Here is a 26,294-nt window from a genome sequence, read left to right as displayed (position 1 = left end):
AGAGCGAGAGTGAGACAGAGAGACAAGGGGACACAGAGAGAGAGAGGGAGAGAGGAGAGAGACTGTTTTTCCAGAACTGCAGTTACAGAACACTGTTGTTTCATGTAAGGATAAAATAACACATCTTGATTCCATTTTTGATCCTAGTTTCTGAAGATGCCCGTGTTTTGCTGACCTCCCTGTTGGTCAAACAGGCAGCAGGAGTCAACAGTTTTCAAAGAACAGAATACACAGCTTTCTTTTTAAGAAGTGATTCACTCAGAGCCTATGAAAAGCGTAGCATGAATTTTTTCCCTCTAATTGAGATGTCTTGTATCTAGGATGGTCCTCGTTATTGTAGGTGAGCAATTCCAGACCATACAGAATGGTCTCACCTAGGACTGTGAAGGAGAAGTTTGGAAGACCTGAGGCCATTTGTGGGACAGGTGGGCCTCACACCCAACCACACACATTTCACCTCAAGCAGGAAGTGGCCACTGGATTGCTTTGGCTGTGGCTCTTTGTTTTTAAGCTGTTCCGCTGCAAATTCAAGAATGGATGATCCTGTTTGCTCTAAACTTTTCTGTAACGAGACAGTCTGAAGAGCCCAACTTGAGTATCAGAGACGATGGCCACAGCAGGACTCCACATCGTTATTTTAATGGAACGCCAGTTTATTTCATGTTGCATAAGTGGTAATTTACGAGTTATCCTCAGAACATCTGGTTCTGGGTCTCAGCCACAGGCACGAAGGGTCCAGTATGACTTGCCCTTCGAGATGAAAACCACTGCAGTAAGAACATAAGACAAAACCAAGGCTTTGGGCAAAATTCATAGTGTCTTAAGTTTTCTTGAAGAAAAATAAGGAAATGCGGAAAAATGAAAGACTCAAAAAGAGTTTTGTTAGGGTTGCCTGAGACCTCGATGTTTCATTTCATTTACAGTTTGTAAAGAAAAAAATAAATCAATGATGTTATCTTCTTTCTCTTCAACATCAGAAATTGGGTCTCTGATTAGTTCTCATCCTCTGGAGGTCTCCAGGAAGAGACGACTTCTGTTCTGTGCATAAGGGGCCCTGAGATACTTCACCAACGCATGAGCAAACAAGCCGTTAAGCACATTTTATGAGCTGAAGGAAAGAGAATATTCGTCAGTTGAATGGGAATGATAATGGCGCAGGGCTGGCATGGGAGACTCACGTCTCAGAACAGAGGCAGCCCACAGAGACACACCTCCAGACCTTTCTAATAACAAGCAGGAAAATGCTCTGTGCAGGATGCCATTAAGATGGTCTAAGAAAGAATCCTTGTACCTGGGCTGCTGAATTTAATTTTTCTGAGAGAAACAGAAGGTGAGTGGATTTCTTGTCTCTGGCTTTTTTTTTTTTTTTTTTTAAACGAAGATTTGTTTATCAGGCTTTGTTTTTCATTTTCATGGCTGGAATACAATGAAATCCTACTGACAGATGGCTTTAGCCATGCTAATTACCACGGCGATCAATTAAGTCGGCTGCCTGTTTAGAAGACAGAAAGCTACATACACGACAATCTGGAAATTCTGTCTTTCCTGGGACCATCGTAGAAACATCATCTATCGTGCATATAATTCATGAAATATCCAGGAGACCATGTTACCATGGCACGAGGGGCTTCTGTATTGGCTGGAGCCCTTCTCACTCTATCTTTGTCCTGCCAGGAAACTAGCGGAGCTCCATGCTGCAGAGACCGGCGGACCCCAGGTGTCAGCTTAAACACAGTGACTTCCTCGTTACTAGCTTTGGAGGTGGCACGGCCGGGGGCTAGAGGTCTCCGATCCTTCATGTCCAAGGGGACCACACACTATTATTCTGTGCTCTGTAGCTGGAGGTCTCATGGGTCGAAGTGAAGGCGTTCGTGGTTAATTTCATGAAGTCTTGCATCATCTCATAGATATGTGTGTTGTCCCATCAACACTTTTAAAGCACGACAGCCACTAATAACGCACAGTTACACTAATAGCAACCACGAGGACTTGTGGATATTCCTGAGGTAGCCTCCACCCATTCTCTGATGAAGTCTCCACACAGACCGGAGAAGAACCCAAGATAGGCGACGTGATGCCAACGTCTTGAAGGAATCTTCCACTCATAAAGCAGGAGAAGGCGAACTGAGGAAAAGACCGTGCAGAGTTCCGTCCGGGCACCACACAGGACTCCTCATGGAGCTAAGACTGTCCCTTCACCAGTGAGGCTCTGACCAGAAGGAAGGAAGGAAACATGGGTGTCTCTTCTGTGTGTGCCTGTGTGGATGCCCGTGTGATTGCCGGGGTCAGGGAGACTGCCCCTGTCCTACCATCCTACAGCACCCATTTGGCTCCAGCATTTACAAGGACAGTGAACAGTAAGACATATGTGTGTGTGAGGAGAAAGGAGTCAAGTGCGTGGTATGATAAAGGAAAGAGCTGCTCCCCAAACCCAGGCAGGTAAGACTGCACCATGACCAAATCCTGCTTCTGGGCCCAACGCAACAGTGCCACGAGCAGTGAGCCTTCCGCAGGGTCCTGACCATGCCCTGAATGACCCCAACAAGGAACCTTTATCTCTTCTAAGCAAACACAGCATTTTACTTACACACTTATCATGACTCTTATGAACTTCTCTTATGTACAGTAATTCAAAGTATGTGAGTCTGAGCTCTCCTCATAGGTATTTTGTTCTTTGGAAGAGGAAAGCGGGTCCGAGTCATCCTTCTTCTGTCCTGGAATCTACTCGTCCAGTGACTTGCTTATAGGGTGCTGTCATTAAATCTTCACTATGAGAAATTAACATGTTTCTCAGCTCTTCTCCACATGAGGCAAAGCTTAACTAAGTCTGTAAATGGCAAACGAGTTTATGATTTTCCAAAGACATATTCTTCTGGACAATTATTGGGGCCAATTTAAGGCACTTCCAAAGAACAGCACTGTCCTCCCCCGATTTCCCACCAAGAATGACTGTGCATGAAGAAGAGGAAGAGCAGAGAAATCACAAGTAAATTAGAACGAAATAAAAAACAAACACAAACAGTGGCTTCAGACCTTAGCAGCAGTAAGAAAGGACTCATGAAGATCTAGGATGTGACACTTTGGCGGGGACTCCTGCCCTCTATAAGGCTGTGGCTACTTTCCCAGTCATGAAAACTCTTCTGCTCGTACATCATGATCAACGCCCTTTATTAAGAACTTTAAAAGCACGACAGCCACTAATAACGCACAGTTACACTAATAGCAACCACGAGGACTCAAGTTTGAATAACATATCTTATATCAGAAAACCCCCCCAAAACCTAAGGTAGGAAACACCTCACACCATAGTTTTAATGAGATAAAACTGTAATTTTTAAAATAAAAATATAATAGAAAGCTGTTAACTTGCAAAACCCTTTCCATTGTCTTCTAGTTTGATGCTTTACTCAAATATACATCATTGTTCTTGGAAGTAAAGGAATACTGGCTGATTGAATATTAACACCTCACAAGAAGGAACCAGGTAATTTTCTCATTTTCAGGATAACACATAATTACCTAAATGTAATGAGGAATTAATGATGATATTAGTGTTAATATTCTGACAAAGAAGTTTATGTTGAAATTATTAAAGTGTATTTGAACTTATGGACAGGTCACACTGATATTTCTAAACTACAAGTGACAATGTCTTTGAAATGTGTTGATTATAAGTTTCCGACAAAAGAGTAAATATTAAAAAATGGTTTGAACGGCTTTCCTCAATCACAGCTGAATTCAAAACATCGTAAGTCCCCATTATCATTACTTCTACTATTTTGTTACATGGTTATTCTCCAAAGAGCAAAAATTTTTTAAGAAATGGAAACATTCTTTTGTTAAGGCACATTGGAAGTGAAGAAACAACAATAAACGCAGGAAATCATATTTTTGGAAAGATTATATTTACTTATTTGAGAGAGAGAGAGAGAAAGAGCAAGTGGAGGGAAGAGGCAGAGAGAGATGGGGAAGCAGACTCCCCACTGAGCACAGAGCCAGATGTGAGGCTCGATCCCAGGACCCCGAGATCATGACTTGAACCGAAACCAAGTGTCAGATGCTTGACCAACTGAGCCACCCAGATGTCCCCATAAATTGTTTATAGCATGTCTTTAATTTACTACATTAAGGTTATCTCATCTACGTATTTCTTTCACAAATTATAAGTAATCTATAAATCTCCAGTAATAAGGTGTGTGTCCTACACCCGAGTAATTCTTACATGATTAAGACACTGGAAGAGGCCATAAGGCACAAAATCGTAGCAGCAAACTTTCCTAAAAATAAGTACACACACACACATGTATATCTAGACTCGGAAAGTAAATCCAAAGCCAAAATTCTATAAAGCCAAAAGCTATCAAGAGATATTATTTTCAACACACAATATATAACTTAGAATGCATCGTTTTTCATGATAAAATGTTAAAACAGTAATCTGTAAAATAGAGCAATGAATACAATGTTTCCTAAAAGTGCTCCCTGCTGGAAAATGACATCATCTTTTAATTGCACATATAAAGTGATTGAAAACATCCCCAGACTGAGTGTGCATTTGCTGACCTTCTCTCCCCCAAACATGTATATTTGTGTATGTATGTGTGTGTGTGTGTCTTCTGTCCATATTCTGTCTCCTTATAATAGGGAAAAACTCACTAGCTGGGTTGCCCACGGGTTGCCACAGACTAAATTGTCAGGTCTCATGAGTTTCTTCAATTACGTGACTGTTTATACATTTATTTAACAGGTTCTATTACGGTGTTTAAGTCTCAAAGATGGGCACCATTAAACCTCTCCAATGGGAAACCCTCAAACATACGAATAAAAGCTTGAACTTTCATCAGAGTATCGTCAATGGGTCTATTAAATAATTATCCAAGGAAAGAAATGTTGCTCCTTTGCAACAGAGGAGGCACAATTACTGTATTATAAAGCAAATGGGAGAACAGGGGGAAGAATTCAGTTTAACCTCTGGACCAGCTTTGAAAATACTGCATCTTTCCTAAGTTGCTTTGAGAATTTCAGGTGAAGATTACTCTGAATGTCTCGATTACACTTTATTTTTAAAGCAATAGCAGCCACACATTTCAAGGAAGGACTCTTCCTTGAAAGATTCAAGGAATCTTTAAAACACAGCAAGTTAATACATTCACTTAATGTAATCTGATCATTATAGATGCTACATACAGACATTTATGCTGCTACTCCTTTTTTCACAGAACAGACATTTATTTGTTTTGCAAAGCAAGACATGGAACTTTAAGCTGTCGGCTGACTGTGCTAAGTGAAACCATCAATTATCTGGATTTTTTGTGGCATTAAGGGTTTATAAAGAGGCACATTAAAAAGGGCATTATTTATTCCAAAAAATAACTTCAGGGCTGTTTACTTGGCTAGCATGAAATCAGTGTCATCTTTTCTATTTTCTGGGTATTTAGGCTGAAAAATGAGAATTGATTTTCTGAGTGATAGCCACGAGACCTTGCAGGGGTCTCATTTAACCAAAGAAAGGATTGATTATGTTCCCATGTTACACTTACCAACGAAGAAAAAGCAAGAGAACATACTTCACTGCGACCCCTCAGAAGTTATAACCACCTCCAGCTGCATGGGTCTGCACGTCTAGGTAAGTCAGACAGCCTGTTTCCCAAGAGCCTGTGCAGCGGGAATTTATGGTGTGTGGACATTTCACTTTTAGGAGTATTTATACACACTCCCAAGTTTATTACATAATCAGAGCAAGTTTTTAATTACAATTTTGAGGTAACATAACTACACATCTGGTATCTGAATCACCCACAGTGCTGAGGAGAATGAAAGAATCCTACAATATAGAGAGCCCCAGAAGGCTGTGGTTAGTGTTTCGGATTCCAGAACGCTACAGAGATGTAAGGCCTGAGGGGTGGGTGGACTAGAGAACACTCAGCCCCCCCCCCAATCCTGATGGCCTGTGTGATCCTTCTAGGGAGCAGGGCACTTATTGGCCAGACCGTGAGGCTTCTTGCTTTCCACTGTGTGTTCTCAGAAAATGGTGAAAAGAGTAAAAGGCACATAAATGCAAAATGTCAACAGAATTATAGCAAGATAATAAAACAGACTGCATAAAGCTTAATTACGTTCAGTATGAAAGCCATGGTAATATGGAAAAAAAAAAGATATTAGCTTCTTTTGATGTGAACCTCAGATTCTTGCTTTGCCTCCCCGAAAAGAGGAAAATCTTACTTTACAAAAATAATTGCATCCACTGTTTAAGAAAACAAAACCCCTGCATTATCTCTTTAACTTACTAAGATTTTAAAACTGAACTGTGCAAAGCTGGTTGGCAGGAAGGGAAAAGGGACCGGGCCTGGGAGCCTTGCTGGCTTCCGGCAGAGTCGTCTGGACGCGACAGGTCTCAGCGCACAGCTGTTCTCGAGCTCAGTGGCACCATGGCTGGTCTCTGAGGATCTTCTCGGGACGCCAAGAATTACAGAGGAAATTTATTAACTTAATATTTTGAGTCAAAGCACCATCCATCTCCACAAATAGCAAAAACCTGCTCTAAATAATTCATAATTTTCTCCAGGAAAATTATGCTAGATTCCCCCCATCTTAAATGTTAGAAAATCCTCCTTCTCCTGCAGTGCTGCTGCCTTACTGGTTATGGGTGTGAAGCTGGGGATGGCGCTTCTCGGCCTGCCATGTCTACCCGCCCTGGCTGACTTTTCGCCCTGGCTGACTTCTCACCCTCTCTCCAAGCCCAGCACTTTCAGGAAGCCTTCCCTGCCTGACCCCCTCTCCAAAGGCTGCATCAGTTTTCCAGATATTATCCATTTCTCCTGTGGTGTACTGACTTTTCTGGTATTTTTTTAACCACCCCAACGTGTGTGTGTATGTGTGCCCATATGCATGTACACGTGCATGTGTGTATGTGTGTGAACATGTGTATGTGTATGAATGCGTGTATGTATATGTGCTCTGTGCATGTGCATGCATGTACGTGTGGGTGTGGGTGTATGCACGTGTGTCTCTGTAGGCAAGTATGTGCATATGTAGGCATATGCATTTGCGCATGTGATGCATGTGTGTACGTGTGTGCATGTGTGCAGGTATAGGCCTTTGTGTCTGCATGTGTGCATACATGTGTGCACATGTGTGCATGTGTGTGGGTACATGTATTTGTGTGTGTCTGTGTGTGTGTGCAGATGTGCACACGTGTATGTGTCCTCTTTCAGACTGTGGCTTCTCTACGAGCACGGCCTGCACTTAACACAATTTGTACATGCATCCCTGGAACGCAGCACACGCTCCACACACACTGGGCGTTGAGCCAATGTTTCCAATGAGAATGAATAGGAGTATGGAAATACAATGATAATAAGAGCACGGAGTGAGATGCTATCCTTTCTCTGAGACAAACACGAGAATGAGAAGCTAAGACAGGCCTCGCAGCTGATGCAACCTCTCACAGTGCCCGTCTTCTGACAAACCTCAACATAATGAGGGGGCGGGGCAGAGCCGAGGATGCTGACTGACATCCGTGGGAAGGCCAAGCCAGGGAACAGGAGCTCCTCATAAACACTTAGAGAAATACAGAGAAAGACAAGTGGTGCTCAAGGGTTTCTACCTGCCGCCACCCGGCCGAAAGGACCTCTCCACTGTGCCCTGTGAGCCTCCACTTGGGGGGCGGGCAGCGAGCCCTGCGTCCGAGCCAGAACCACAGACAGCCCCCGGAGAGGCCTCCGTGACCCATCTTACTCTAGAACCAGGTCAGACCGGTCTCCTCACATGTTCATCTCACACGCCCGCTGAAGGCAACGGCCTGCTGGGAAAGGGGCTTGAATTTCCGAGACCCTCTCTGTTACCCACACCATGTGTTCCTTTACGCTCCCCACATCCAGTGGCTGACCGGGGCCCGTCTGTCCTACTCAAGGACCACACTCATGGTCATTGGCTTTGGTCCTCGCATTTCCAGCTCCTAGCAGCAGCGTCCTCTCTGAACCAACAAGGAAGCGTCTATCTGGCCATCCTGCCACCAAGTGTCCTTCACGGGTTGTGAGAAACCACTTCCTTACATTAAATGAAAACACACACACACACACACACACAAGAAACAACAACAACAAAAAACCACCACAAACACCTGCTTTGAATCCTTCCCGTTCCCCTTCTCGCTTTTCTCTTTTCCTTCCCTCCCGTTTTATATTTTTGGGGGAGGACTTTTGCTTATGGATACTGCTTACAGCCCTCGGATTCACCTAGAACTCTATAACCCCTGCTGATCATTTTCTTTTCAGCTTCATACCCTGCCCTTTAAAATCACGGACACAAACCCTTTTCTCTGGAAAACAGCAGGCCTGGTCGTGAGTTCGGGCTCCTGTCGTTCTTGCCTGGAGTGCCACTCTCTCAGCCTGGGTTTTCTGAGTCACCGCTGACCACCAGTTCCCCCAGAGGGTGAGGTCCCCGCCATCAGGGGCCAGGGCTGACCCCTCTTTCTTGCCCAGCATCCCGCATGCTGCCGGCCCCGGGAAACCCACACTCCCTCCCTGTCTGGGGCCCACGGAAGAGCCCAGGGAACTCCGCTCTCCAGTGAGCACGCTGGAACGGGCCCAGCTGTTCAGGAAGAGCTGAATCGTCTCTTTGTGGTCCCGGACGCAGTAGGGTTGGCAGCGGGGCCCGGCGTCGGGCGCCTCCGAGGGAACGGGGCTCCGAGTTCCACGCGGCTGCACACAAATGAGTGTGGAACGCACGCGGCCTCCTCCACGTTCCGAGCGGCTGAGCGGCCGGCAGGGAGGCTGGGGAGCGGCTGGGCCTCGCGCAGACGTGGGTGGCCCCGAGCCCAGGCCGCGCGAGAGGGGAGCAGCAGCACCACCGGCGGGACCGCCCCAGCCAGCCAGAGGACACCCCGATGCCCGGTGCCCGCCGCGCCCGCCCGGGCCCATGCCATGCTGGTCACCATGTTCTGCGTGCGGAGGGACCTGTCCGAGGCGACCTTCTCCCTCCAGGTCAGCCCTGACTTCGAGCTCTACAACTTCCGCCTGCTCTGCGAGCTCGAGTCCGGCATTCCCGCCGCCGAGACCCAGATCTTCTTCCTGGAGCGGCTCCTGGCCGACGACCGGCGCTCCCTGGGCTCCTACGGCCTCCGGGACGGCGACGTGGTGGTGCTGCTGCAGAAGGAGGGCGCGGGCCCGCGGCCGCCCGGACGCACGTCCAGCCTGGCGCGGTCCGACCCCGCCGGCGTAGCGGTGCCCGGCACGTCCAGCTGCCGCCCGCCGCCCGCGCCGCCCCCGCCGCCCCGCGCCCCGCAGCCGCCCCGCGCCCCACAGCCGTCCCACGGCCTGGGCTCTGGGGAGAAGATGACGCGCGCACAGGGTCTGGACAGCCCCGCCCTGATCCGCAGCCTGCTGCTGTCCAACCCGCACGACCTGTCTCTGCTCAAGGAGCGCAACCCGGGCCTGGCCGAAGCCCTGCTCAGCGGGAACCTGGACGCCTTCTCCCGCGTCCTCCTGGAGCAGCAGAGGGAGCACGCCCTGCGGGAGCAGGAGCGGCTGCGCCTCTTCACGGCTGACCCGTTCGACCCTGAGGCTCAGGCCAAAATCGAGGAAGAAATCCGGCAGCGCAACATCGAGGAGAACATGAGCATCGCGATGGAGGAGGCGCCGGAGAGCTTCGGGCAAGTGACCATGCTCTACATCAACTGCAAGGTGAACGGACACCCTCTGAAGGCTTTCGTGGACTCCGGGGCCCAGATGACCATCATGAGCCAGGCGTGCGCCGAGAGGTGTAACATCATCCGGCTGGTGGACCGCCGCTGGGCTGGCGTCGCCAAGGGTGTGGGCACGCAGAGAATCATTGGCCGGGTGCACCTCGCCCAGATCCAGATCGAAGGCGACTTCCTCCAGTGCTCGTTCTCCATCCTGGAGGACCAGCCCATGGACATGCTGCTAGGCCTAGACATGCTCCGCAGACACCAGTGTTCCCTTGACCTGAAGAAAAACGTGCTGGTGATCGGCACGACCGGCACGCAGACGCCCTTCCTTCCCGAGGGAGAGCTGCCGCCGTGCGCCAAGCTGGCGTGCGCGGCTGGGCAAGAAGAGCCTCCAGACAGGGAAGCGGCAGGTGCTATTAAGCATTCAGTCAAGGATTTAGGACGGAAAAAGCGTTGAAATGGATTATGAATATGCCACCGTCTTGAGGGAGCCCCAGGTCCCAGGAGATTCTAAAACACGGGCTCCCTGGCAGTGTAATCATTAAACACATCAGTAACAACAGAACCTGGCTGGGGGACTACCTTGTGGGATCCGCCCCTATGGGACTCCAGATTGTATGATCTTGGCCTCTCCTCATTTCCCTTATCCAGAGGTCACCAGGCCTCAACCCTGGGAAGGCTCTGGAGGCTCTGTGTGATTTCCGGGGAACCCACGGAAGGACACAGGTCTCTGTCCCACCAGGTTACAGGGTGGGGTGGGGGTGTCCAAACCAGATACCAATCTGCAGATTCCCTAGAAAGAGCCGTCACCGCAGGCCCTACCAGACAGCTGCACAAAACGACTTCAAATGAGCATTAACAATCATTTATATTTAGAGAAATATGCCTATTTTCCAAAATTTCGTTTTCTTTGAGAAAGAGCTTAGACACGGTGAGTCAGTTACACATGAGCTGATTAGTCCTCACAACGCCTGTTTTGGACAGTCCAGAGGTCGATTTCCTCGTATTTCATGTCTTCCCTTCCACTGGACTCCCCTAGAGTCACACTCCCTTGAAATCTGCCCCTGCAGGCTCTTTTTGCCATATTTAAGAAAACGGATTTTTCTCCAGGAAGTCTGAAATAATGTCCTCTTTCCCCTGCATTCAAAGAAAGCCTGGTCATAAAACGAAGGCCAGCAAGTAGACTTTTTTTTCTTTTTTAATTATGATACATCTTAGAAGCCTCATGGTTGTCACGGTGGGCCAGTGGGAAGTAGGAGCAGGCAGTGGTCCAGATCCCTAATACTCATTTCAACTAAATCATATTTGTTTAAAAACAAAACAAAACAAAAACCAAAGCTCTGCTTACACATTAAGCTGCTACAGAAATATAATGTGAACAGAGGGTTTTCCTGTTAGAATAACTTCTGAAAACCTCTCAACAAGAAGACGCGTGAGCCCTCACTCAGCTGCGTGATCCATTCAAACAACCCACCCCTCGTGGAAGATTCCCGACCCGTTACATCTGTAGCTAAAACCCCTGACACGAAGGCCTAGTGGCCTGAGGCCCGCAGACTCGGAGGACATTTCAGGGCAGGAACCCATCAAGACTGGGATCAGAACGGTGCGAAGTCAAGAAACACATGCTCTGATTCTAGCTCTGGAGTACTTGGGCAAGTCAGGTCCCTTTTTATACAACTCCTGATTTCTCTTCTGTAAATTACTTTGGAGGAGAGAGACATTGTCAGGTACAAAGACTACATTATGATCGAGGGCATCCTTTAAATTATTTTATTTTCCCAACAAAATCAAAAGCCACTCAAAGCACTCCCAAAGGCTACAGGGAAAAAAAAAGTCCTTCCCTACTATCACCTTTCCCTATCATGCCTTTCTTGGTCTGCTTCTTGGTGAGATGAACCATCGTATTTCTCAAGCATCCCCTCTCCTCCTCCAGCTGACATTAGTTTACCTCTCGTGTTCTTCCTCAGTACAGATGCTCCCATGCTCACGAGCCTCAAACTTGTCTGCATTCATACCAAGTCTGATTATGCCCACTGAACTGCTAAAAATGAGCGATGAACAGGCTTCTTTTCCACTTTCACTTCTAAGTACTCAGCAAATGTAACTAACCAAACAGAGGAAGAAATCCAGAGTAAAGCCAGGGGTGAGCATTTAATGCCTGTCACTATATGAAAACAGACCCGATAAACACAAGGATTCCTTCACAGAGCATGCATGTTCCCCGGCAGTTTCCACCAGGCTGTGTTTCTAGGCCCATTTATGGAAAATGCACATCCCACACGCATATGCCCTATGGGACTGCTCAACATGAAAGTTTGATACGGGGCGCCTGGGTGGCTCAGTCGATTAAGCAGCTACCTTCAGCTCAGGTCATGATCCTGGGGTCTGGGGATCGAGCCCTGCATTGGACTCCCTCTTCAGTGGGGAGCCTGCCTCTCCCTCTCCCTCTGCCTGCTGCACCCCCCCCTGTTGTGCTCTCTCTGTCAAATAAAATCTTAAAAAAAAAAAAAAAGTTTGATATAGAGCCCACCAGGATATCTAACCCATAAAAGCCAATTTAAACAATCATCAGGTCTTTAAGCTAAAAGATGATTTGCACCCCATCAAATCCAAACACACCCATCCTCCCTTCTCAGAGGACCTCCCTTCTCAGAGGTAGCTCTGGTGTCTCAGGACCAGTCTCAAGAGTAATTCTCTGGTTCTGGTTTTGAGCTGAACTCTATTTTTCCATAAGTTCCAATAAATATGTCTTTACTCTTCTGCTTCCAAGGCTTAATTTAATTAATATAATTTTTCTGGTGTGAAATAATCCTTTTAGTATATGAAATCAATGTCATTTGAGTATTCCCTTTTGTAAGCTGTCACCAGATTATTTAACTATCTCTCATAGCATAAGTTTGGATCACATAAGAATTTCTGTGATGTTCCTTTGGACATATTCCAGCTTCTGGAAATATTACTCGAGTAAATGGGTTGATAAATTAAAAATACTTTATTGAACTGAAAAGCAATGATCTCAAAGAAAAAATCAATAAACAGTGAATTAATTAAGCAATGTCCTTCCTGATTAATTTTTAACATCATTGTCTTTCGAATCAGAAAATATTTTAAAAATTAGTTTTATGGATTTAAATCTCAATCCTGTGTACACTTGAATAAATTCTAATCAATTAAATTTTAAATGGATTAGTTTTAGTAAAAGGTAGCATCTTTTGTATGTCTATCATGTAAGTTAGGTGCGATGCAAGGTGCGATGCAGGGTACCTTGCGTGTATTACTGCCATCGATCCTGGGAATAAACCCTCAAAAGAGTTGCTCTTAATCTCACTTAACAGGTGAGAAATTCAGGCCTCAGAATGATGGAACACTGAAATATCCAAAGCTTTGTTGATAGCAATATAGATTTTAGATTGTGACCCAGATTCACATCTCTCTCTCTCTCACACCCCCCCCACACGTACAAATGGGCACAGATGCACACATGCACACAGAATGCACACACATGCAGATAAGTAGAAATGCACACGTGGGCACATACACAACATGCACACATGCACACACATGCTCACAAGGGCACGTATTCATACGCACAGACACGTGTGCACACACATGCACACACATGTGCACATGAACGGGTGCATACACATGGACACACATGGGCATATGTGCACATGCAGAGGAGCACACACATGCACACACAAGCACACGTGTACACATGAGCGCAACACATATGTGGACATACATGCATGCAAAGGTGCATGTGCACATGCACACACATGTGCACACAAACACACATGCAGACACATGGACACATGCACACCCATGTGCACATGGGCATATGTGTACATGCACAGGAGAACGTGCACACACACATGAACACATGAAAATGTGTGCACACGTGCACATATATGCATATGTCAGGAGCAGTGCACATGCACACGTGTGTGCATACGAACACACATGCACAAACACGCAAATGCATACATGTGGGTGCACACGTGAACACATGTATGCACATACGTGCGCACACATGCATAAACCAGTCTGTATCTCTGAAACAAAAAGATTCTTGAGAAAACATGAAATGTATCCTTCCGCAGTCTATTACTCTGAACAACTCTATTTCTATTAAGTAACCTTTTGGGCGGGTCCCACTCATTGCATCCCACCAATGTATCCTGACCCACAATTTGGAAAAAAACTGGATTCACCACATCACTGAGTTTCGGGCTTTCTGGTATGAGAAACGCCACATTCTCTCCACGACTCAACCTTCTTTATCTGTCACATTTGAGTCTTAGCTACCAGCAAAAAATGTTAGAAAACATCACTAACGCGGATTCTCACATCCACATGTGATGAGACCGTATACAGAAGTTTTCATGAAAGGAGTGAGACCGCAGTGCTCAGGGGCCTCCTCCGCTGGGACGGATGCCGGTGCACACCCGCTGCTGTTTAAGTGAAACAGCAAACACCTGTGGGAATTGACCAAACACCACCAGCGAAGACGACCCCAGAGAAGCAGCCCAGGGGGCACATGTGACAATTATTTGTTGAACTCCAGTGAAGGAAGCAGAGCGACTGTCACTGATGCTGGACCACAAGACAAACATGCTCTCCTCCTAAAGTTCAGGTTGCTAGTCTCCAGCTTGCAACATCTACTGTTGGGGACTATCTACTCCTGGAGTTCACTACCTGGACAGTGATGAACAAATCTTCGTTTTCCGTCTTCCATGAGAAATCAGGATAAAGCGCACCACACGATGAAACCAACCTAACCCTGTTAAAGACAGCAAGCCCTTTAAAAAACGCCCGTTAATCTCTTGGTTTCTCCTAATGTCCATTTAAATGCCCATCTTACCTAAAAGGAAATCAGACTGCAGATAAGCATGCATTTCAAGACTGCAGTAGCCCATTCTGCCACCGTTAAACCAGGAGACCGATGTTCGAGATTTGTAGAACATATAGACTCAACTTCTTACAATAATAGCAGATCATAAAGTCTCTCCTGTTTCTAGGGGAAAACCCATTTCTCCTGCAAAGAGAAAGAAATAGATGTCTCCATATATGAATTCACCTTCACTGCAGGCACTAAATGTTGCCTTTAAAAAAAAAAAAATTGAGAGAGAGAATCAAGAGAGAGAGCACATGGGGTGGGGGTGGGGCAGGGGGAGAGGGGAAAGTAGACTTCCTGCTGAGCGGAACGCCATCCCAGGACCCTGAGATCAATGACCTGAGCCGAAGGCAGACCCTTAACCAACTGAGACACTCAGGCACTCCTAAACACTGCCTTTTTGAAGAGAACCCTGCCTTTATTTCAGAGGCCATTGCGGACATCCAACATTCCATAAAGAAAAATGTGAGCGAATGGTGGGGGAGTAATCTGGGATTCACACCAGGGGGACATGGCTGCGGAAGATGGTAATCAATGCTAACATTCACAGGGGTTCTTTGAGGTTAACAAGAGCCTCGAGAACCAGAGAGGAACAATGGTAAAGTAACAGTAGAGGAGGAAGAGGGGATTTAAAAAACCCTGAAAAATCCATGCTGCTCTTCAAACGAATTCTCTCTTGGTTTAACTGTAGTCTCACAAGGGGGGTGGGGACAGAGCTGAGATTAAGGGTTAGCTCTTAGGGCCATAAGACTCACCCCTCCTTGGCCAGTTACCCAAAATGAACATGGTATCACCTTCCGGCCTGAGTCCAACATGTTTTGAACCCTGGCTTGTTTGCATGTCCGGATCCACCGGTTTGAATCTCAGAATTTCTAGGAGTCTGGGGTCAGATAAATGGGGTCTGTGGTCCTGCTGTGGGTTTCTTCAAGAATCCGATTAACAGGCTGTGGAGATGAGCGTACCTGTGTGACTTTGTCTCTTATGACTGCCCTGAATGTTTTCTAATGGTTTCTCTCTCCCTCCCCCAACCCCCGCCCCAAGGAAAGATTTTTATGGTGAATCCAGCTTTTCTATTTCTAATCAGTAAGGCTTATTTTAAGGACATCCTCAGAAAAATCACAAGATAATTTGCTCCTGTGTTAAAGTCTGGGCGAGACAACATGGGCTGTCCTCCAGGTGGGAGACAAGTATCTATTTTCCTACTGTTAATGGACATATTGATGCTGTGTCCCAGCAGAATAGACACTGATTACCAACACAGGCATATCCCAGGTAAAATAATTACTTAACACCATCAAATCTTCACCCTACAACATCAATCACTATTCTAAAATCTTCCTCTACTAGCACCTCAATACAAGGAAGTTGACATGAAGAGGAGAATTAACTTAAAATTACATTAATTCACATAGTCTCCCTCAGACCCATGTCGTGTCTAGGATTTAATTAGTCTATCTGTCAGAAAGTATCAAAGTTTTGCATTCATCGACACAACTAAAAATTCAATATACCTTTTCAAGAGTCCGGTCACTGTCCTGTGTCACGCTGAGCAACAAGGAAAAATGAGTCACAGTCTTTGCTTTTAAAAGTTAGAAATTAGAGGAACTAGAAAAAAAATGCCAAGTAAAGGGTTGCAAAATAATATTGTATTCAGTGCTGAATCATGAAATACAGAATATGAGTTCAGCAGATGATCTCCTGTCTCCTGGGGTGCTAACTGCATTATGGCAGGATCTTTTGGGTGAGATCTTATTGAGCACCTACAGTATACCGGCACTATTCAGGTGCTGCGCTTGCAGCAACAATTTTCAGGTGTCCATCTGGTGCTTTTAAGCTATAACCAGGCAAATGGGAGAATCTGTCCTTCTTCAAAGATGGGTCATTCAGGGTTGCTTTGAGGTGACCCAGCCAACCGAGCCAGCTAGCCTGTGGCAAAGTCTCAGGGCAAGTTTCAAGGTGAAGTCTGTGATCTGTTCCTGCCTTGATCCACAGTGACACTGTGCTCAATCTCCTTCCTGTGATGGGCTTCGTCTTGGAGCAAGGTTTGACAACTGCAAACAAATACTTTTCTCCCAAGCTAATGGAAAGGCTTAGGGCTCACACAATGCCTGAACAACCAGCAACACAGGCAGGAGAAATTAACTACTGAGATGAGTCCATTTAAGGGAACATTTGTCACACACTCGAACTCCAGGGAATCAGAACTGGGGTTCTCACGGCTGATGAGAAACCAACCAGATGGCGCCTTATCTAAATGTTTGGGGATTTTGAAAACCTGGGATGGGGCCCAAATTACCAAGAAAAATCTAGTAAGCGTTGGAACTTCCTAAAGTGACAATAACCTCGTTCATAACTATGTCTCTCGTCCTTGGCATTTTGTATGAGGCCAACAGTACCCGCTTAACAAATCTAGATTCAAAGAGCGAATACACGGAAAAGCTCCACATTTATTAACAAGCTGATGTAGAGAAAGTGTGACTTTTTATTTAATTTTTTTAATGTAAAAGTATGGAAGGTATAACTAAATTATATATAGAGACAGATTATCTTTGTATCATTAGAATAAACGTGTTGGGTTAATAACATGGTTGGTATTTACATGTACAGATTTCAACGTAAGTGATCCAAGAAATCAATCCTCAAGTGCTTTTTATCTGGTAAAGTCGCCAACTGCTCTACTCTAAGGACAATTTAGCTAGTATTTGCCGGGGCCAAATCACTCCGGTTTGAAAACCAACCGTCTAGCCTCCTAGAAACTCCACCAGTCCTGGGAAGACTGGAGCAGTCCATCGTCCTACAAATGCTGGAAGGGGTCTTTAGTTTAAGGCACACAAACATGCCGTGGGAACCTCCCAACAAGCTGCAGGCTTCAAAGGACGGAAGGATCGATGAGCCGTGTTGCCAGCACACGTCCTAACACTTGCTGGATGAAGAACGTCCTTGCCTAGTAGCACGGGAGACACAACCTCATTGACACACATTCCTCCCACATGTGTGCACTGGAGAGGTGATCGCTTTAAAATTCGTGACAAAGCCACATCCTGAAAGAAGTACTAGAAGAATTTAGTCGAAGGACCCTGTACATATTTTTTTTTTCAAGAAAATCCACAATATCTCTGAAATTGACAAAGCTGCTTTAATTGTCAAGACTTCTTAGAAGCGGGTATACACTGAGACCATACAACATGAAAATGAAGAGTGGAAACTGATGTCTGAAAATGAGAGCACGGGGCCCCCCAAATAAACAGGTCAAATACCGATGACCTCGGGTCATCCTGAAGAAGCAGCAACAAAACCAAATCACACCCGTGTTTACACTCGGGATGGACTGGATTGAAGTCTCAAAGTGCATCCCAGGTCTGGCACTTGAAGGGGCTCTCTGGACAGAGGAGCAGCACCGTCAGAAAGGCAGAAAGACGAAGAATGACGTCCCGCTCGCATCTACTGGGAGTTGCTGTGGGGCTCCGAGGAAGGACAAGGCGCAAGGACGAGAGGCGAAGGCAGGGCTGCCCGCGGGAAGCAGGAGACCAGCGGGTTTCTGAGGAGAGGAGGAGCTCACGGACGGCAGGGGAAGCCGACACGCAGCGGCTCCACTGAGTTTGCGGTTGAGGAGGGGAAGAGGCACGGAGGACCCCCCACGCGGCAGAAAGCTGTACAGAGTGGGGGGCTGCGAGGCCAGGAGAGGGCGCGAGGCTTGACAATAACGTTGCCGTGGAAGCTGAGGTCCGGGAAGGTTCGAAGGAAAACAGGTCAGCCACTAACCTCCAGAGTGCCAAATGGCCAAGAGAGAATTCCACCTTCGCCCCCAGAAGGACAAGAAAGCCCGAGACCAGAGTGGCTTTCAGAGGACCGAGGGAGGGACGTGGAGGACCTCGGTGGAACCAGAAACACGTACACAAGCCAACTCTTCCTACCCAGCCAGCCGGTTCTTCAGTCTGCTGGTTCGTAACTCCCCTTCGAGCTTATCTCCTCAAAAATGTCGAAGGAACTGATATTAAGAAAAACTGTATATAAATATACCGGAGCCAGTGTTCCCAGCATTATTCCATCAGAAACAACGGCCTGACGTTAAAGCACCAGATGGGCTGTCGCAGTAGAACAGAAACAAAGACATTCTCTGTTCAAACACCGCCAAGTGCCATCACTTGTATCCGGAGCTGTAATGGACAGAGAGCCATCTCACTGCTATTCCAGAAGCTCTCAGAGTTTCTGTCCCATATGGCGAGGTCTCCACAGTCAGAGCCTCGTTATACAACAACTCTTAAGGGTCTGGCCTTGGAGTCTCTTCATTAATTCAAAGAAACCAAAACAGTTCCTGCTCCTTTCCTCTATGTGTTCAGCAACAAAGCTGTATGAAAAATGCAAAAGCATTTCCAGGCACCCAACGCTTTGCAGTGATTCAAGTGAAACTGCCTTTCAAAAGCCATTTTGCAAAAACTCTGAAAGAACAGTGAGGCTGTACCGTTAGATTTTCTAAAAACATGCTAAGCATCTTTCAGGTTATGCCTGATACTAGAAAGGCGCACGGGGAAGTTCCAAATTCCCATTTGCACGGTCACTTTCGATGGCTCTGTGAAGGTCCAAAACATCGGGCAACCACCTAAGCGGTCCAGTAGGAAGCTCAGAGAAGAGGTGGGCGGTTCAGCATCCTTTCATGGAAACACCACGAGGACTAAGTGAGGGGGACTGGTCAGATGCAATGTATTATGCTTGTGAACTGGTGGCCAGCATGACTTGCTAGTCCGTAGCTACAGGAAATCTGTTATCTCTTTCTTTTTTTAAATTTATTTATTTGACAGAGATCACAAGTAGAGAGGGAGGCGGAGAGAGAGAGAGAGAGAGAGAGAAGCAGGCTCCCCGCTGAGCAGAGAACCCGATGCGGGGCTGGCTCCCAGGACCCTGGGATCATGACCTGAGCGGAAAGCAGAGGTTTTAACCCACTGAGCCACCCAGGCACCCCCGCTATTATCTTTGATAGCGGTTAAGAAGCACTGACTTATTTCAGTCTCCCGTGACACAAACGAATCACACTGTACACATTTGTGAGTCGACTACCGCCTCCTGGACTCGTGTGTAGAGGACCTTTCAATGAAAACCGATGGGTATTGTAGGGAGACAAAGAAATCATGTTTAGTTCTAGAAGCCAACTGAATCAGATGTTCCTGAAGCACAGTGGGGCCCACACTGCAGAGAGGTTAGGAAGAGGGTTGAAAATTCGTGGCTTGATTTGGCAAGACGGCGGTGGTCACTGGCCGGAACAACGTTGCAGGTCGGGTAGAGACAGTAAGGTTAGTCTGAGAAGCTCAAGGGCTCTGCTGGAGGGAAGACGGGGAGAACTAGGACTCACAGCTCTCGAAGGACAAAATGCTGCCCAGGAAGGGGAAAGCACCTTCATCGGTGGAAGGGCCGTGAGCGCGTCTGTCTTACTGGGGAAGCCACCGAGTATATGTGCGTGTTGATGGGCACCATTGTGTGGGAGGAAGAAAGTGTAGAAACTAGAGAGACGGTAGCTCTGGAAACAGTCCTGGTGTGAGGGATCACAGGGTCTCGGGAGCAAGACCTCACAGCCCGGGGCGGGAAGCCGGGCTGCACACGGAGGCAAACGCAGGTGGGCCGCCGGCGAGAGGACAGCCGGTGGGCTCTTCGCCCTGGCCTCACGGGGGCAGCGCGCACCAGTGCCGCCGGAGCCGAGGGAGGGCCCGATGACTGAGAATGAGAGATCATTCTGGAGCCAGAAAGACGGGGCTGAGTCGGGAAAGGACGGAACCTCAGACCAGCCCTGACCGTCTACTGAGGAGTCCAGCTTCAGTGTTTTAAATAAAACCAGCTCTGCTTCAGTGGGAAAAACGGGGCTGAGGGTCGCACCAGAGGGTCCCCGACTCTGAGACTGTCCCTGTAGCTTCAGGGGACGCCCTTGCGGATGGGCCCATCACGCATCCACGGAATCCCCTGCCACCACCCCCCACCATGCAGTTTCCAGGTTGAAATCAGGCCGCGAGCCAGGCCAAGTGAGCAGAAGCCGTCCTCACTCATCTCCTCCGGCCTTAGAGCTATGAACAAGCAGCCCAACAGGTGCAGATTCGAGCCAGGAAAGGGAACAGCCAACCCAGGGAGATCCAGAAGTGAAGGATCAGTTCTCCATTATTACGGAAACCATGGTTGTTAACTCCCATAGTCATTACACAGAAGTGCATGCCCGGTAGTAGCAAAAAAAAAATTTTTTTGTGTGTGTGTCTAGGCGGCCAGTATGGTGCAGAAGAGCCTCTCAGAGCCATAAAATGAGAAAAATTAATGTTAATTCTATTGACCATAAGGCCTCCAACATGAAGTGAGAATTAGTGGACAAGGACAGGGCAGTTATTAAAGGCGATATATCAAATTCGACTCAGGTGATCCGTGGGGGGCCGCGGGTGCTGCTGTGGTGACCTTTCTAGTTGACACCTTCATTAATGGTGTCTAAGAGCAGAGCCAGCATGGGAATGGATTTTCAGAAATGATTCTACCATAGGAGTTAATTCTGAATGCAAGCTTCCAACATCACAGTAATAACCAGAGTAGAAAAGAATACAAAGCTCTTGGGAAGATGCAAAATTCATGACAGGCAATTATGCAGGGAGATAACCCAGAGAGATGGTAAAGTTCTAGGTGGAAAATCTTGAGTCGTAGGATGGGGACAGTAGCAGACTATGGCACCCCCCAAATCTGTCACTTTGACACACTGATTATTACTTACAAAAGACCAAGGGTGAGGAAAACCTCTGACCCTCCTTCACCCCCTGAAAGCAGGAACGAAATCTCCCACACCAAAGGCACCCTCCTTCTGCAGGCAGGGTAGAAGGCATCCCTACCGCCTGAGACCGGAAACTCAAGGGAGAGAACGAAGTATAAATAAGCCTTGTTACTTCTTGATTAATTTGCTACCCCATGTCCAAACTTCTTTGTCTTGTCAAATCTTCACAAATTTATTATTTTCTTATCAAAAAGGTATAAAAGCTGCCTGCTTTGGTCACTTCTTTGAGGCTCATATTTTTATGGGGCTTCCATACACAGCAAATTAAATCAGTTTTTCTCATTAATCTGTTTTATATCTAATTATTAGATCAAAGAACCTAGAAGGAGAAATGGGAAAAAATTTCCTCCCCTACAATGGTGATTTGTGGGTGGGGGGAACCTCAATGATTACCCAATTACCAAACAGTTTTATTACAGATATTTATTGAATAAAAATACCTGCCAGATATTATGAACACTACTGTTGTGTCTGCAGCATGTATTCAAGTATAGAACAAGTATACAAAGAGCCATATGCTTTTTTTTTCTCAAAAAATTTAAACAACATTTTTTGTTGTATATTTTCAATTGGGGTAAAATTCATGTAACATAAAATTAACCATTTTGAAGTAAACAATTCAGTGGACAATAATAAAGTCCCCAATGTTCATAGCAGCAATGTCCACAACAGCCAAACTGTGGAAGGAGCTCAGATGCCCTTTGACAGATGAAGGGATAAAGAAGATGTGGTTCATAGACATAATGGAGTATTACTCAGCCATCAGAAAGGACAAATACCCAACTTTTGCATCAACATGGACGGGACTGGAGGAGATTATTCTGAGTGAGATAAGTCAGGCAGATAGAGTCAATTATCATATGGTTTCACTTACTTGTGGAGGATAAGGAATAACACGGAGGACATTAGGAGAAGGAAGGGAAAAATGAAGGGGAAGAAATTGGAGCAGGAGACGAACCATGAGAGACTATGGACTCCATAGTGTAGAAACAAACTGAGGGTTTTAGAGGGGAGGGGTGGGGGGTTGGGTGAGTCTGGTGGTAGGTATTAAGGAGGGCATGGATTGCACGGAGCACTGGGGGTTATATGCAAACAGTGAATCATGGAACACGACATCAGAAACTAATGATGACAGGCAGTTCTAAATATGGTGTTGATTATTTACATAGGAAAAATGGAGCAAATTAGAAATTGTGAAAAACCAGTTCTTTGTCTCCTTGTAACCTAATCATATAAATTGTTCCTATCTACTTCATAATATAAACTTTTTATTGGTTTTAAATACTGTTTATACATTTTACATAAAGATGTAAACATTGGTAAACAAGCATTCTACATATAAATGCATGCTTTAAGTATTACCCTCCATAAATGTTTGGTTGGTATTGTATCTGTGTGCTTTTGTTAATATTCTTGTTACTATGTAATAATGATGTGCTGATCTCTGACATCACGAAATAAGCACATGATGTTGAAAAAAAAAAAACTAACGATGTACTGTAGGGTGACTAACATAATAAAAAAATGAAAATAAATAAAGTCATAATGTGGTGCTACCACTACTTGTACATAGTTCTAAAACGTTGTCACCCCAAAAGAAAATCGTGTACACACTAGGCAGGTGCTCTGTGCACCCAGCCCTCATCATCCGCCCAGCTGCGGGCGACCCACATCTGTGTTTTGTCTTTATGGATCTGAGAATTCTGCATAGTTCGCCTAAACAGAATCACACAATATGTGGCCACTCGTGTCCGGCTTCGTTCTCTTAGCATAACGTTCGGAACCACAGATCAGCACTTCATTCCTTTCTGTGGCCGAAGTCAATGTGCTTTTGAACGATGCTGGGAGCTTGCGAGCACAGCATGGACCTCCCTCCCAGTTCTGAGCGACACCAGCGTGTGGAACCCAGCAGACAGCCAGCGAAGCCCCGCCTGTTCGGATGAACGAGGTGCTTACCGGGAGAAGAGTGGGAAAGAGCTGTTCTGTTCATTGTCCTCTAAGGAATCATTCATGAAACTGCACACGCCACTGCTGGAGAACCTCTTCCTTACTTAAGGGACATTTCGATCTTTTCTAAGGAGACACCAGATCTCCAGTAATCCCTGCTGAGCTGGAGACTTTGGAATTCCTTAGCCAGACTGCCGAGGGCGCTCGCAAATTTCTGCAGAGTGAATTGCAATAGCAATAGAGGGAACTTTGGTTTTGTTTATTTTATTTATTTATTTACTTATTTATTTTTCCGTCCATCTCGAGCTAATGCAATACGGGTGGCATGGCAGGTGGAGTTGTATCTCTTTCTGGGATCAACCACGCAGACTGTCAAAATTTTCATGAGCCTGCTTCTGAAACTGGTAACTGCCTCACATCAGGGATGGGGGAGCAGGTGGGTTTTCTATGAAGTGTCCTTAGTAGTCTGTAGAAAAAGTCAAGAAAAGGAAAAAACCTTCCTTTCTGCTGTTTTGATCGACATCTCCATTCTGTGGGAGCTGTATTCTATGTCTGGCACAGAATTTCTATGTTTTTATTCACTGGCAGAAACACAGTGACGTATTTTATGAAACAGAACACTGCTCTTAACTGTAATTTTCCAGGCTATGATTTTAAGTCCTACTTTCTTCTATTAGTTGGTTTATAGGCTTATGATTTAATTGACCAGATACTTTCTTATGAAACCGGGAATGGCGAGCTTCTCTTACGAACCTCAGTTAGTTGAACTGAAGTGGGACAGCAGTCTACCTTGATTCCCTAAGGATACCCTCAAGGAAAAAAAAACGGGCCCTTTTTATACTGCAAGAGTTTTCAGAAAGAATACTAAGAAGCCGAGATCCCATTTACAAGGTATACATTTTCCTCCAAGTAGACATCTTTTTGTTCTCTCTGTATTTTAGAGAGTTGGGTAAAAACACATGCAAAGAGGCACCTGGGTGGCTCAGTGGGTTAAGCCTCTGCCTTCAGCTCAGGTCATGATCTCAGGGTCCTGGGATCTAATCCCACATCAGGCTCTCTGCTCAGCGGGGAGCCTGCTTCCCCCTCTCTCATCTGCCTGCCTCTCTGCGTACTTGTGATCTCTCTCTCTCTCTGACAAATAAATAAAATCTCTAAAAACAACAACAACAGCACTATGCAAAATAACTGAAATTTAACTTTTTGCTGTGTCTTTTTTTCATAAATGCGTATCTTAAAGTTTGGGGTCATTTTATTTACTCAGTTAATTTAAATGAGATGGCAATTCATTCTTGCAGAAACTAATCGTTGCCCAAAGAGCTTTTAGAAGGCAATTAGCTTATTCCAAAAATACTCCCGATTGGGCTACCATTCCTACGAAAATGTGTTAAAGAGCCATAATAGCCATAAATTGAAGATAAATTATTTATACCTTTCAACAGAATCGTAGTCATCTATAAAATTAAATTGCATCCCCATAAAAATAAACTTTTTATTTTTGGTGCCAAATCAGTTATCTAGTTTGCAATAGAAGGTACAGAACGAGCAGCACGTCCAGTCAAACAAGGTGGGATTTTATAAATACTTGCAGAGTCCAGAGCAATCAAGCTAGCTGCGATGCTGACACACAAAACGACACATGTTGTGTAAAATCTCATGATTCCGGAGAATGGGGCGACACAATGGCCCTGATTCCGGAGACCTCCAAACGGCAGAGCGGTCTTGGTTGTGAAGACCCTCTGCCACATGACAGAGATAAAACAGATTGACAGCACAGCGAGAGGAGGAACAGACATTTATGCAGGAAGAAGACTCATGAATCCCAGAAGATGCAGAGAGGCCAGCCAAAGAGGATGCAAGATGCTTTTCTCGAGCTCCACTCGCTGGGAGCCCACAGCCCTGGTGGTCCAGTAGTGGGAGCCAGACAGCCGTCCTCAGGGGGCTTCGCGACAAACACCACCACCCACGGATGGTGTGTTACCTCACCAGTGGAGTTTTACTGTTGGGCAGTGATAACCAGAAAGGAGGAAGAAAATATCCTGTTACTGGTAAAAGGGCAGCTACATTTTTGCACAACATCTCTGTCCTTTGCTGGTTCAGCGCTGTCCTCACGTTCACTGCTGACCTTTAGCAATGTGGTGTTTCCAGTTCTTAGTTCTACTGGACGCTGGTCAGAAAGTGAGGAAATCATCTACTTTCCCCACTAAAGCATTTAAGAGAAATGGATTAACCATAACAAGAAAGTAGGCCCAAGTCTCGAGCAGGCAACACAAAGACAGATGAGAAAGGAGTCAGACATGTGAACTAGTGTCCAGTTGCATTAGAAATGAAATAAACACACGGGCAATGAACTATCAGTGGGAACAGGGGCCTGGCCAAGTCCTTGGATAAAGCACTTGGAGTGGAATTGGCGAGAAGGGGGTTCAGGTGGGGACGGATACACAGGAGAGGAGGAAGCAAGGACGGGGAGTGTGGAGAGTGTCTCCCAAGGAAGACGTTTCAGGGGAAGAGACACACGGTGCTCTCGGGGGTGGGGGGCAAAGGCACAGTGGGAGCCCGTATGGTTTCACTTGGGAGATACCTGAAGACATTCAAATGGGAAGGAAGCCACCAGTAGACGTCAGAGACACACAGGAAGGAAGTGGCAGCAGAGGACGAATCCTGGAGAGGAGCAGGTGCTGGAGAAGGCCCAGGAGGCGGCAGGTAGGTCTGGTAAGGGGAGGGCAGGGCCGCAGGTGCAGCAATGTGCTCACAGCCCATTTCTCATCCTTAAACTCAGAACCACAACAGGAATCTCTTAGAAAACGTTATGCCAATAGCATCTAGACTATAAAAGTTTATTTGTATTTAAAGATTATATTTATCTATTTGACAGAGAGAGAAACAGCGAGAGCAACAACACAAGCAGGGGATGTGGGAGGGGGGAAGCAGGCTCTCCGCAGAGCAGGGAGCCCCATGCGGGGCTCGATCCCAGGACC

The 26,294-nt window shown here is 46.2% G+C and overlaps 2 protein-coding genes across 3 annotated transcripts in view; one reads left to right on the top strand and one right to left on the bottom strand.

The window, feature by feature from the left end:
* Positions 1 to 26,294, bottom strand: part of PDGFD (platelet derived growth factor D) — a 220,710-nt gene that overhangs the window by 94,390 nt on the left and 100,026 nt on the right. The gene's annotated exons all lie outside the window — the stretch shown is intronic.
* Positions 7,431 to 10,145, top strand: DDI1 (DNA damage inducible 1 homolog 1). Its single transcript, XM_059379660.1, has one exon. The coding sequence runs from the start codon at positions 8,925 to 8,927 to the stop codon at positions 10,143 to 10,145; it is 1,221 nt and encodes a 406-aa protein (XP_059235643.1). The 5' UTR covers positions 7,431 to 8,924.

Source organism: Mustela nigripes, chromosome 1 (assembly GCF_022355385.1).
Source record: "Mustela nigripes isolate SB6536 chromosome 1, MUSNIG.SB6536, whole genome shotgun sequence".
In the NCBI taxonomy this organism is placed as follows: Eukaryota; Metazoa; Chordata; class Mammalia; order Carnivora; family Mustelidae; genus Mustela; species Mustela nigripes.
The sequence above is the reverse complement of the archived record's forward strand: the minus strand, read 5'-3'. Positions and strand labels throughout refer to the sequence as shown.

What these genes read in the sequence shown, in the direction of transcription:
- DDI1 (XM_059379660.1), top strand. Translation starts at nt 8,925, where the DNA reads ATGCTGGTCACCATGTTCTGCGTGCGGAGGGACCTGTCCGAGGCGACC.